Source organism: Etheostoma cragini, chromosome 7 (assembly GCF_013103735.1).
Source record: "Etheostoma cragini isolate CJK2018 chromosome 7, CSU_Ecrag_1.0, whole genome shotgun sequence".
In the NCBI taxonomy this organism is placed as follows: Eukaryota; Metazoa; Chordata; class Actinopteri; order Perciformes; family Percidae; genus Etheostoma; species Etheostoma cragini.
This window is the reverse complement of record NC_048413.1, coordinates 10,859,553-10,871,030: the sequence shown is the minus strand read 5'-3', so window position 1 is coordinate 10,871,030 and position 11,478 is coordinate 10,859,553. Positions and strand designations below refer to the sequence as shown.

The 11,478-nt window shown below is 43.0% G+C and overlaps 1 protein-coding gene across 1 annotated transcript in view; it reads left to right on the top strand.

Moving 5' to 3' along the window:
- LOC117948168 (membrane-associated guanylate kinase, WW and PDZ domain-containing protein 1-like) overlaps positions 1 to 11,478 on the top strand; it is an 87,258-nt gene that overhangs the window by 68,635 nt on the left and 7,145 nt on the right. Inside the window, exons 13-17 of the mRNA XM_034877682.1 lie at positions 2,272 to 2,904; positions 5,941 to 6,032; positions 6,858 to 7,053; positions 7,206 to 7,508; positions 10,642 to 10,845. Of these exons, the coding sequence (XP_034733573.1) occupies positions 2,272 to 2,904; positions 5,941 to 6,032; positions 6,858 to 7,053; positions 7,206 to 7,508; positions 10,642 to 10,845 (1,428 nt within the window). The remainder of the gene's footprint in view (positions 1 to 2,271; positions 2,905 to 5,940; positions 6,033 to 6,857; positions 7,054 to 7,205; positions 7,509 to 10,641; positions 10,846 to 11,478) is intronic.

Genomic DNA, 11,478 nt, shown 5'->3' with positions numbered 1-11,478 from the left:
TGTGTGTGTGTGTGTGTGTGTGTGTGTGTGTGTGTGTGTGTGTGTGTATATGTGTGTGTGTGTGTGTGTGTGTGTGTGCGTGCGTGTCAGCTCTATTGAGTGAAAGATGTGCTATTTAAAGAACAAATTAACATGATTTGATATGTAACTCTTGCTCTACTGTTCTGCATCCAGAGATGCCACCCTTCCTCTTTACTTCTTTATTCTGTCTGTCACTTTGGCTTCTTTCTTTTGTTTCCCTCCTCTCTTTTTTGCCGCTGGGTTGTCATTTCTCTTTGTTTTATACCCTCTCCCTTTCTCTCTACATCCTTCCACTCCTGCCACGCTGCCATCCTGTGACTGATTAAGCATAGCCTCGGCAGAACAATGTAACAGTGGCCAGCTGTGAGGGAGGGCAGTCAGCCACAGCGGAGGGAAAAGATGGGTGAGAGGCATGAAGCACAGATAGGGGGGGAAAAGACCAGTGGGGAGATGGTTTTTCCCACAACAGTGAATCACTATGATAGCCCACAGATACAGAGAGCACACTAAGGTTAACATACAGGGAGAAGGGGGCAATGACTACAGAGTAAGCTGAAAGCAAAGCAGAGGGAGATTTGGGAAGCTGGAGGAGAGATTGCAACAGATTGCAATGTGACTTGTAGTTGTGACAGATAAGAGAGGACGGGGAGGTAGAAAGAGGCAGAGAGACCAGTTCTGTGAGCAGCTTGAGGGTCTCTTAAGGGACAGTGCAGTTATTCAGGAGTTTAAAGAGCAAACGCCTCCTCATTTTTACGACTCATCTCAACCTGATGAAAAAATCAATACAAACTCAGAATAGATGCTGGTGTTGCTTTAAATTACTTGCACCCTAATTCACCCCTGGAGAGCCACACAGTTATAGTGGAAGGACGTTTCCCCTAGACAGGCTCATCCAAGGTCAGGGATGGGTACAATTTCCACAACTTGAATGGAAGAAAACCTCACCCAGTGTCTCTTGATTGGCATGAAAAGCCCCTCAGCTGGCTGGATATTAGCATTGGGGTTAGTCAGGTCTGTGGGTGTTACTTATTCAGGTCACGAAGGATGCAGGGGAGGGGGGCTGTAAGGGGGTCGAGTGAGACCAATAGTGAAACTGCCTCCACTGTCACTTTGGATTAGCTTTCCACGGAGAAAAAAGACTGTTTTTCCCTCCCTGTGTTATGTCAGTGAAATGTCACGCTGCATGCGGTTTCGTGTCAGCCTAGAACAACCATTTTGCCTCCAGTTCAGACTCTGAATAAATTCTCACAGTAAACTCCCATATGCAAGATAGACTCTGCTGTCTCAACCCATTACGGAAGTCTCCATCGTAATGACAAGTCAATTGTGAATGGCTGTTGTCCTCATTAAGAAGCATTACTGGAATATTTGACCCTTCTTCTCGTACAGTGTGATGAGTGATAGACAGTGCGATGACTACCTTACCCTTCTAAGCATGAGTTTATTATTCATGCCAGTTCAAGAACAATTCAGTTATCATATTGGCGCCTTTCAGTAATTGCATTTTCTCTGTTTAGCTCATTTTTCATAAAGCTATGAAGTCTTGTAATGTGCATCTGCAAGTAATAACGTGGTAATATGTACATTATCTGGACGCAAAATCAGAATACAAAAAAAACAGAAAATGATAAGGAAAGAACAGTATGCATAGCAGCACAATAACAGACTGTAAAAACAAAATCATGTTACTCTATATATTCTCTGAGCGGGTGTTTGGACCAGAAACTGCCCTGTGTTAAAACACAAGAGGCTTTGTTGGTAGGGGTGTGTTACTTTGTGAGACAATGAAAAAGTAACAAGGAAGTCCAATTTGAGAATGACATCTCTCAGTCTGAAGGCTTATCAAATGCCAAACACTTGGCAGTAGTTTGCAGTACAGGATTTTACACTTTTTTTGCTGGTCAACCCTGGTTTTGTTTACTGGAGCCCTGTGTTGCCAGACTGAGGCTGCACTTTACACACAGCCAGTGTCGGTCTGAATGCAGCCCATTACGCAAGATAACCACTGAATATAACAATAGTTAAACCGGTTTTATTTCACTGTTAAAACAGACAAAACAGGCAAGCTGTTTCCCTTAACTGAGTAGCAACAAAATACTCACAAAACTCATCAACTAACCACCAGGATTCCTACCTACTGTTGAGATTTTACTATTTGCTCTCATGCCAGATTTGACACGTTCCTGTTTGAATCAAGACCAACCTTGATTCTATGAATATGTTTCCATGCTCAGGCCTTTCTGTAATAAACAAAGAATCACAGTATTCATAAAAGGCAATATCTCTGTTCATTGAAATTCCCTCACATTTCAATCTTACTTTGCCTCGCAACCATGGAAACCAAGTCATTTCTCCTCACTTCAGCAGCAGTTTTAAGTGAGAGATATTCTACTGTAATGTCTGAAAAAGATGACCTTGTATGCTTTTTCTTTCACTTTGTCCTCCCATCACCACTTTTCTCACTCATCTCTTTCCCCCTATCTCCGCCCTTACCACTGACTCACTTATCTCTCTCACCTTTTTTCCTCTCTTTGCCCTCTACCTCCATCTTCTGCCTATATCCACCCCCATCCCTTACCCACATACAGTATGCCTCTCTCAACTCTCTGTTCCTTTTGTCCACCCAGCACCAGTTAGAGAGAAAAGACAGCCAGAACAGCTCCCAGCACAGTGTGTGCAGCCATCGCAGCACCCACACTGATTCTCCCAACCACCCACCCTCTGCCATGCCCAGTGAGGCTGTGGCTCCCCCTCCTGCTGCCCCCACCCAGCCTCTGCCAGGCCTGCCCCCTCAGGACCCTGCAGATGGCACCCTCACCCTCCAGAAGAAGCCAGACCCCTTTAAGATCTGGGCACAGTCCAGAAGCATGTACGAGAGCCGACGTGAGTAGAATCCAGTTCTAACTTATTTTAGGAATTTGAATAGTGTGCTGACTTTAGAGTGTAAGCGCTTAGTGAGGTTTATGCTCTAGCGGCATTACAGACCTTTTTAACCTTTTATAAGTGTTAATATGGCCGGAGATGATCTGGTGTTTGATGGCTTTGATTCAAGATAAATGCTAAAAAACATTCTACAATACCCTATGTAGAATACAATGTGTAAGGATCTGTCGTTAGTATCACAAATTCTTGTAGATAATTTGATGTATGTTATGATTTAAAGGAATTAAACTAATATTTGAAGCTTGTTTTTATTTTGCATATTATTTGACCAAAGATGTTGTATTCTATACAAGTTAGCATTGCTTGGGCTGATTCTGTGTAGTTAATTTATTAAATCCTGCTAGATTTGAACTTTTAACGCACTTACGGACTACTGCTTTAATCTTGGGTATTTTCTTTAGATTTCCTATTTGCCCTTTTTTAAAATTTCTATTCAATCTTACATGGTTATGAGTTGTTGAGTTTAGTGCAACACACTGTATGATTTTGGAATTAGACATAGAGGTCAGAAAGAATTTACTGCTATAATGCCCACTGATTGGATAGTTGGACCCTTGGAATAAAGTGAAAATACATCACTCTTAGTTAATCCCCTTTTTGTGTTTGCCAAACATTTGTGTGCTTACTGAATCACAACGGATCCTGTGACAAAAGGTTCCTCCAAGACACACAAGAGTGTGTGTGTGTGTGTGTCTGTGTCTGTGTGTTGGAGTGTGTTAGTTGTACGTACACTATTCTTGCCTTCCTCACATTTGAAATACAAAACAACAAAAAATAGCATGTGTGTACCCTTCACATCACCCAGTGAAGGGAAAAGACCAAGACACGCAACCTTTTAAACCACGCTTAAAAACTGACCAGATTTACATAATCAGCAACCAAACAGCCTGTCTCACACTCTGTTTTTCCTGTTTACTCTGGAAAAACAGAGCATCTGAAATCTAAAACTAGAACACCAGAAAGTAGGCTGCCTTTCTGTAAAGGCCCTGACACACTAACCCGATAATCGTCCGTCGGACACTCTGGCGAGGTCGGTGACTCTAATTTATTTGGTGTGTTCCGAACCGTCGTCCATTGAAGGGGCCAGCAGCCTTCATTTTGGCCGACCTGACATGCTCAGTCGGAAGGCACGCACTGCCGGCAGTCAGACTCAAACAACCAATCTGATTGATGGAGTGCTAACCCCGGAAATGTCAAGCAGGATGAGCGTGACTAGATTCTCTTAAAATCTGACAAAATCTTTTAAAGTGACCTTTGTCTATCTGAAATGAAGACAGATTCAGCAACTGCATGGCTTATTTCTTGCTTAAAATGTTTTCAGAGAACGCGTTTTGGTGAACTATTTCAGTAAAATATGAGATTGTATTCTGAACAAGCCGCCATGACAGTCTGGCTTTGAATTTTCCAGAGAAACCAGACCCACGAGATGCGTACGACCAATCAGCTGCCGTCGGCAGTCGGCATCGCTTTGGTGTGTTCCGAGGCACTTTTTTTGTCTAACTCGACGACTGTCTTTTCTGCCAACTGTTGGTGTGTCAGGGCCATGAGACATGAGACATTTTTTAGTCATGGCATATTTTTGCATTATTCATAGGGAAACCCTGTATTGGCTGTTTACTTACTTATTTTCTGTTTCTGATAGAAGAGCCCGTGAAAAAGGAGAAGGATATTTCAAAATAATGTTTTCACTTGACTGCTCTGGCTGAATCACATCTTTCAGACCTCCTGTACTTGTAACAGTGGTGATTTTAAAGGGACAATAGGTCTGTATTTGCAGTGAAATACATCTCTGTGTTGATAAAAAGAAAAAAGATTGCTTTGATTGTAGAGCGTGATATCTATGGCAGGTCTGTTGTGTTAGCTTGTCCCACATTGGGATTGTTTCCAACCACACATGCGCTTGCCGTGTATTGCAGAGTTGGTTAACAATCATGGCTGCCTGTAGAATCTAGGACTGCTGCTGATTAAATATTAACTGGGCCCGGAGAGGGCTGCTTTAAGCTGCGGCTGATTGGAATATCAGTTTGATAACCCCTGAAGGAGCTGCAGCCCGTTTTTGAGTCGGCAAGGGAGGAGAGGGAAGACACAATGAAACAAGAAAGAGAGAAGACAATGAATGACAAAGAGACCCAGATTCTCTGTCTGTATTTTCATATGTTTGAAATGTGCATGCTGGCAAATACAAGTGCACACTGATGCATTTGTAAGTAGGTGATTCAGCACGTCCATTGAGTGCCATAGAAAAGCATAATTTCATAGTCATGACAGTGTGACTGAAAAGTAAGCTTTTGGGAATTTAGCTTCCCTGGATGCTTGATGTCACCGGTCGCTTGATGTGGTACACAGACACAGGTCAGAGGAGGGTTAGTTACAAGTCAAACCACAGCAGTGAAAGTCACACCAGGTTATCAGGGGAAGTCAGAAGCTTAAGCTAATGGGGTCACTACTGGTCTTTCGTGGCAGCCGTGTAGACAGGAGGCGATGCAAGAAGAAACGGCCTGTTCCTCCTGTGCAGACTGGCCCTATGGGTTGAACAGACTGACATCATCTGCCTGACATCCGCCTGTGTCCTCTTCTACAGTTTGTTCTGTGCATGGCAAGATGCAAATGAGTGTGCTTGCGTGCGTGCGTGTGTTGGAAAGCAGGAGAGAAATAAGCAAATGTGAAGCTACAAATCCATGTGTGTAAGACAACTTCAGCTATAAATGGGGACAAATTGTCTATGTTTGCTTGTGTTCTACACGTGAGAACAAGGAGCCAATCTATTCACGGAGGCAGTGCTAAGGCAGAGGAAGGAGGAGCTGTTGATGCTGCCTGTGATAATGAGACAAAACGTGTTGATTTCAAGCAACAAGCATTCAGTGATTAGCCTACATAGATGGTTATCAGTCACAATGAGTGGAGCCTGCAGGTCTTTGGCAGATTTGGTGGTCGATCTCCACGGAGTCCCCTCACTGTTTCTCTTGTGCATTTTAGTGCCAGATTGCCAGGAGCAGGACATTTTCCTTTGGCGAAAGGACACAGGCTTCGGCTTCCGTATCCTGGGAGGAAATGAGCCCGGGGAGCCTGTAAGTATCCCTCTATCTTCACATCAACAGTTTATCACAATAGCCGATGAATTTAAAGATTAAAATGTACACACCCATACTCCCCATCAATATACTTTCTTATGCTTTAAAATATGTCCTTTTTCTTAGTACGCTTCCCAGTTCTATAAGAGGTTCTTTGCTTCGTTAGTTTTCTCTTTCTTTTTCTTCCTACTTCTATGAGTGGCCTGCCTTTTAGCAGAGTAGCAGAAAGTCCTTTCAGTCTGTCAAACTGAAGCTGTTGCTCTCTGGAGGATCATATAGACAGCTTGTTAAGAGAACGCAAGGCCTTACCCACAATCTCTCTGGTTGTGCGCCATATATTTGTCTTAAAAGGAGGGAGCAAGAGGAAGAGTTGAAGGCAGATATTGAGGAATAGAAGGAACAAATTGCAGCAGGCTTCAGTTGTACCCCACAGGAGTTGGTAGCTGTAGTTTGTGCCAAAAGGTGTTGCGTGGTAGTTGTGCGCTTGTTTCTGTCAGAGCGTTGTGTACATGCCCACGCAATGCCTAAAGCACACAAGTTTCTCCGGGGCCCCAATAGGCTGCATTGGTATAACTTGAAGTAATACAAGAGTAGACTGAACTGATTCATTTGAAATCAGGAGAGAGTCATTGCGCTTTCTTGGCTTGTGGTTTAATTTACTGCAGTTTAATGACTCTTAATTACCAATTTACTGTATCATAATCATTAAAGCTACCATATTCCTGTCAGTCTGTCAATAGAAAACACAATGAATCACAGCTTTATTTAACAAAATTCAGTAAGCCTGTTGCATCATGCATTGTATGTGCACTACTTTCCCAGATCTACATTGGGCACATAGTGAAGTATGGGGCAGCAGATGAAGATGGACGCCTGCGGTCGGGGGATGAGCTCATCTGCGTGGACGGCACGGCGGTGGTGGGCAAGTCTCACCAGCTGGTGGTGCAGCTGATGCAGCAGGCCGCCAAACAGGGCCATGTCAACCTCACTGTCAGACGCAAGTCCACCGGATACGGAGGTGATAAGAATTTTACATTAAACTTGAGCATGGGTATTCATACATGAATGCGTGGTATATATACACACTGCCTTAACCTTGATAAAATACTTGAATCTAAAGTTGATGAAATGCTTTAATTATCAGTCTGTTCTCTTTCTCCTCATCTACAGTATCAAAGGGGGAAGGTGATGTTCCCCCATCGCCGGCCTCCTCCCACCACAGCAGCACCCAGGCACCCAGTCTGACAGAGGGCAAGCGGACCCCCCAAGGGAGCCAGAACTCTCTCAACACTGTCAGCTCTGGCAGCGGGTCTACCAGCGGCATAGGCAGCGGCGGTGGAGGTGGCAGCGGGAGTGCAGTGGTGCCTGCCTCCTTGCAGCCTTACGATGTGGAGATTCAGCGTGGAGAGAACGAGGGCTTCGGTTTCGTCATTGTGTCGTCTGTTTCCAGGCCTGACGCCGGCACCACCTTTGGTAAGTGAGGCAGGCTAAGGTGAAACTAGGGACTTCTATTTAGTTTGACATTCAACTTTATCTTCTATACCAAAGCCTGACAGTTCTCATTATGTACATAATTTAGTTATACATATTATTAGAGATCAGTATTTCTCTGTGATTTGTTAACTCTCCAACTGTGAGAAGCATGCACAAACAACTCACAGCTGCTTTGTTCTTCAAAGGTTACTACATGACACTGATGATAATACTTTGCGGAAAAGTATTTTAAACTATACCACTGTTTGGTACGGTTTCTGCATGGTTAACAACTACAATTGAAGACTTTAATACTCCATAGAATGCAAATTAATACCCGTTTCACAATAGTACCATCCAAAGTATAAAAGTGCAGTGGAAGACCACTACAGATGATATGGCCAAAAATTATTCATCATTATATCACTTATGTTAGTATTTTGCCGCCGTTAAAACATTAACAATCCTAATACTATAATAAATAAATGAACACACCCTGAACCAGTAGCACCAGAAAACCAATTGAAAATGATTACCTCATTTAAGTCTTGAGTCTGTTAATATCCAGACTAGACAATGAGCTTCTTGTAGCAAGCAGTAATTACAGCCTACAGTCAGGTACAAAAACATTTTATAACTAACATTACTGATTATTGATGGTTTGCTTTTGTACCCATGTGTAGGATTTAGTAGCGTCTATTTTTGGTTTGTCCGTTCTGAGCTACTGTAAAAACAAGGCGGTACAACATGGCAGAGATCGTGGAAGAGGACCCGTTCCCTATGTAGATTTAGGGCCTCATTCTAAGATAATAGAAGCACAACAATTGTTAGTGTCAGGTGATAATACACTAATGAAAACATAATGACAAATATTATATACCATTTCTGCCAATACATCCCCCTAAATCCCACACACTGCTCCTTTAAAAACTTTTTAAATACCTTCAATGTCCTGTTTTTCATCAAACTAAATTAAATGCTTTCTAAGCCTATTTAAGACCTGCAGATACCCTGAACAATCCAATCTCAAGAAACCTGAGAGTGGGTGCTTGAAACAGCCCCAGTCCCCTATGCATACCTCCAAAAAAAGAACATGACCACACATAAAAGAACCTCTGAGTGAAAATGAATGATGCCATCTCCTGGCAGAATTACAATATAAAAAAATGTACTCTTTGACTTTTCTCCATTTTATGAAAAGCAGGCAAGTGTCGTTTGACAGGAGTGCACTTAGTGCCACAGACATGAGGTCACAAACTATCATGAGCTTATGGATGAAGAAATCTCCTCATGTGTAGAATGCACTCCCTCAGGATCAGGCTGGCCGCAGCTTTATCACAAACACCATCATCACAGATTCATGCCTCAAAGCTGCCCTCACCAATTCATTCAGCATGTAATTGAAGTCTACTCAGCACACTCCACAGCTGTCTATACCATTTACGTATCACGGCAAAACCGAGAACTGCATGTATTAAAGTTGCCCAGGCATTGATGAGGAATTGTAGATGTCCTCCTCGAACAAATTTGGTATTAACCTCTGAGTGATGAATTTGCAACACCAATGTCATTCCAAGGTCCCGTGTATAGTTAGCCATTATGATGATATACTGTGGTGTGGCATGGGCAAAACACCAGAATGGATTAGACGTTAGCCACACTGACTGCCCGGGGAGAATGTCATTGATCCCATGGTCTAATGGTGTTATTCTGCAAAATGCAAGAATTAATTTGTGTTATTTATAGTGACACCATTGAGAGTGCTTATCAACTACCTTGTCTAAATGTCTCCCAGTTCTTTTGAGTTTCCTGTTTATGTTGCTGCTTCAATGTGCTCCCATGGTCTGTTACTATTCCTCTTGGGAGGACGAGATGAATGGACTTAGTGCTTTCTTGTGCTGATCTGGAACTGCTCTATAACATCCTGCGCTCACTCTCCTAATGGATTCCAACCATGTAGGACATGAGCTAAAATCTGACCGAGGGATGTGTATTATTTAAAAAAGAAAAGCCAACATGGTTCTGAGGACTCTTCCAGGTTGTTTGTCAGTCCCTATGAGAACAAAGCAGTTGCAGTTGATTCCATCTCCTATACATTATGGATACACATACCATTTTTCTCCAGTCCAACAGGGCCCATCCCCCCTCTCATCACCTCCTACTATGGCCTGGGGTTGCGGTTGTGCTTAGCAGATTGAGTATTAAATCCTGGGTACTAGCCACATCCTGTTATGTCCCACATCTCATTATTTAGATAGAGTGACAGGATACAAGCGTATATTTCAATCAAGACAGAGGGAGGGAAGCTGCGAAATGAAGTGAGGCAATGTGATAAATATGGATGTTGCAAAAATACTGGATGGAAGGAGGAAGCGCAGGGAGGAGCAGAGATAAAGGGAGTGAGATGGAGGAAGGGTGAGGAGAACTGGAGATCCCCAGGGTCTGTTCAGAGCTTCTGTGTTAACAAGATGTGCAGTATTGAACACTGTCACTCAGGTGCGGATTGTATTTCTTGCAGTGTTTGCATTGACCACATGACTTGAACAATAAGTTGTTGACTGCACACCTCAGATTGCTCCTCTTCAGGAATCCTTATCATTTTTTAGCTGGTCAAGATCCCACAGCACAATTACCAAAATGTCTTACACTGCAGCAGTAATTGTGTGCTCATTGATCTGCGGCAGGGAGGTGTAGTCATCACTCATGACTACACCTCATGACGTGAACATTGTATTGATAGGCTGTCAAGCATTAGCCACTGTGGACCCTGACCAGTGGCAAATAATTCACAGCCCATTGATTACTACGTCAGAGGACGGAGACAGAGGACAGATTCTGCATTTCCCCACTGAGCCCATTATTTGACATCACATAGTTTTACCCCTCTTTCTGAGACAATTAGTATTTTGCATGTGTACTGATTGCCACATGTTGAATGAGGTTGAAACGGTGATTTGGATAATTAACCTATGTTCCATCTCTTTTTCTCTGTTTTCTCTTTGTCTTTTCTTTTTCCTAATCTATAAATCAATATAACCAATCAACACAATCAATCGAATCATCACTACACACTATTCCTAACACACAATATACACGCACACAAAACAAAAACACATGTATGTTAACATAAAAGCTGGAAATGCTTGTGTGGCCATGCCCCACAAAATAGGACGCATCATCGAAGGCAGCCCGGCGGACCGCTGCGGGAAGCTGAAAGTAGGGGACCGAATATTGGCTGTTAACGGCTGCTCCATCACCAACAAGTCACACTCTGACATCGTAAACCTGATCAAGGAAGCCGGGAACACAGTCTCGCTCAGGATCATTCCAGGTGATGGTAAGGCTTTTGGTTTCCAGCCTCACATGGCTGTTTCATAATGCACCATGATGTGACTTATTCATGGATGTGGTGGGAAGGAAAGGGCACCGCTGCTTTTTACAGGCAAGAGCACTTTTCATCAGGGTATGAACCCTGGTATCTCAGAGAGTGAGTCAAAAGTAAGTTGACCCCCAGAAAATTGTAGTACTTCTAGAAATCTCCCCCTCTCTCTCTGTCTCTCTCTCTGTCTCTCTCTTTCTCTGTGTTTCTGCTGTTTGTTTTTATTTTGTCAGTTTGAAAGGATTAAAAACACTGCTTACATTTAATCAAGTGCTTCCTGTTGACATTAATCTCTTCAGCTTAGTTTCAGAAAGGAAATTGAACTGCATAATATAGAAGTACAAGCATTTGCGACCTAAAGCTCCACATTTTGGATGAAATATGTCAAGTGCTGAAACAAGGGTGCTTTTTACTGGCTAAGTCACTGCAGTGCTGTGATGTAATGTCCTTTATAGACACAGAAAATGAAGCTCAATTAAGACCGGGGCGAGAGAGGTGGGGACGTACTCCCCCGCACACGTTAACTAGCTCGCTGGCTTGTTTCCTAGTAGAAAACATGGTGTGGCCTTCCTTGTAATTAATGAATGATGG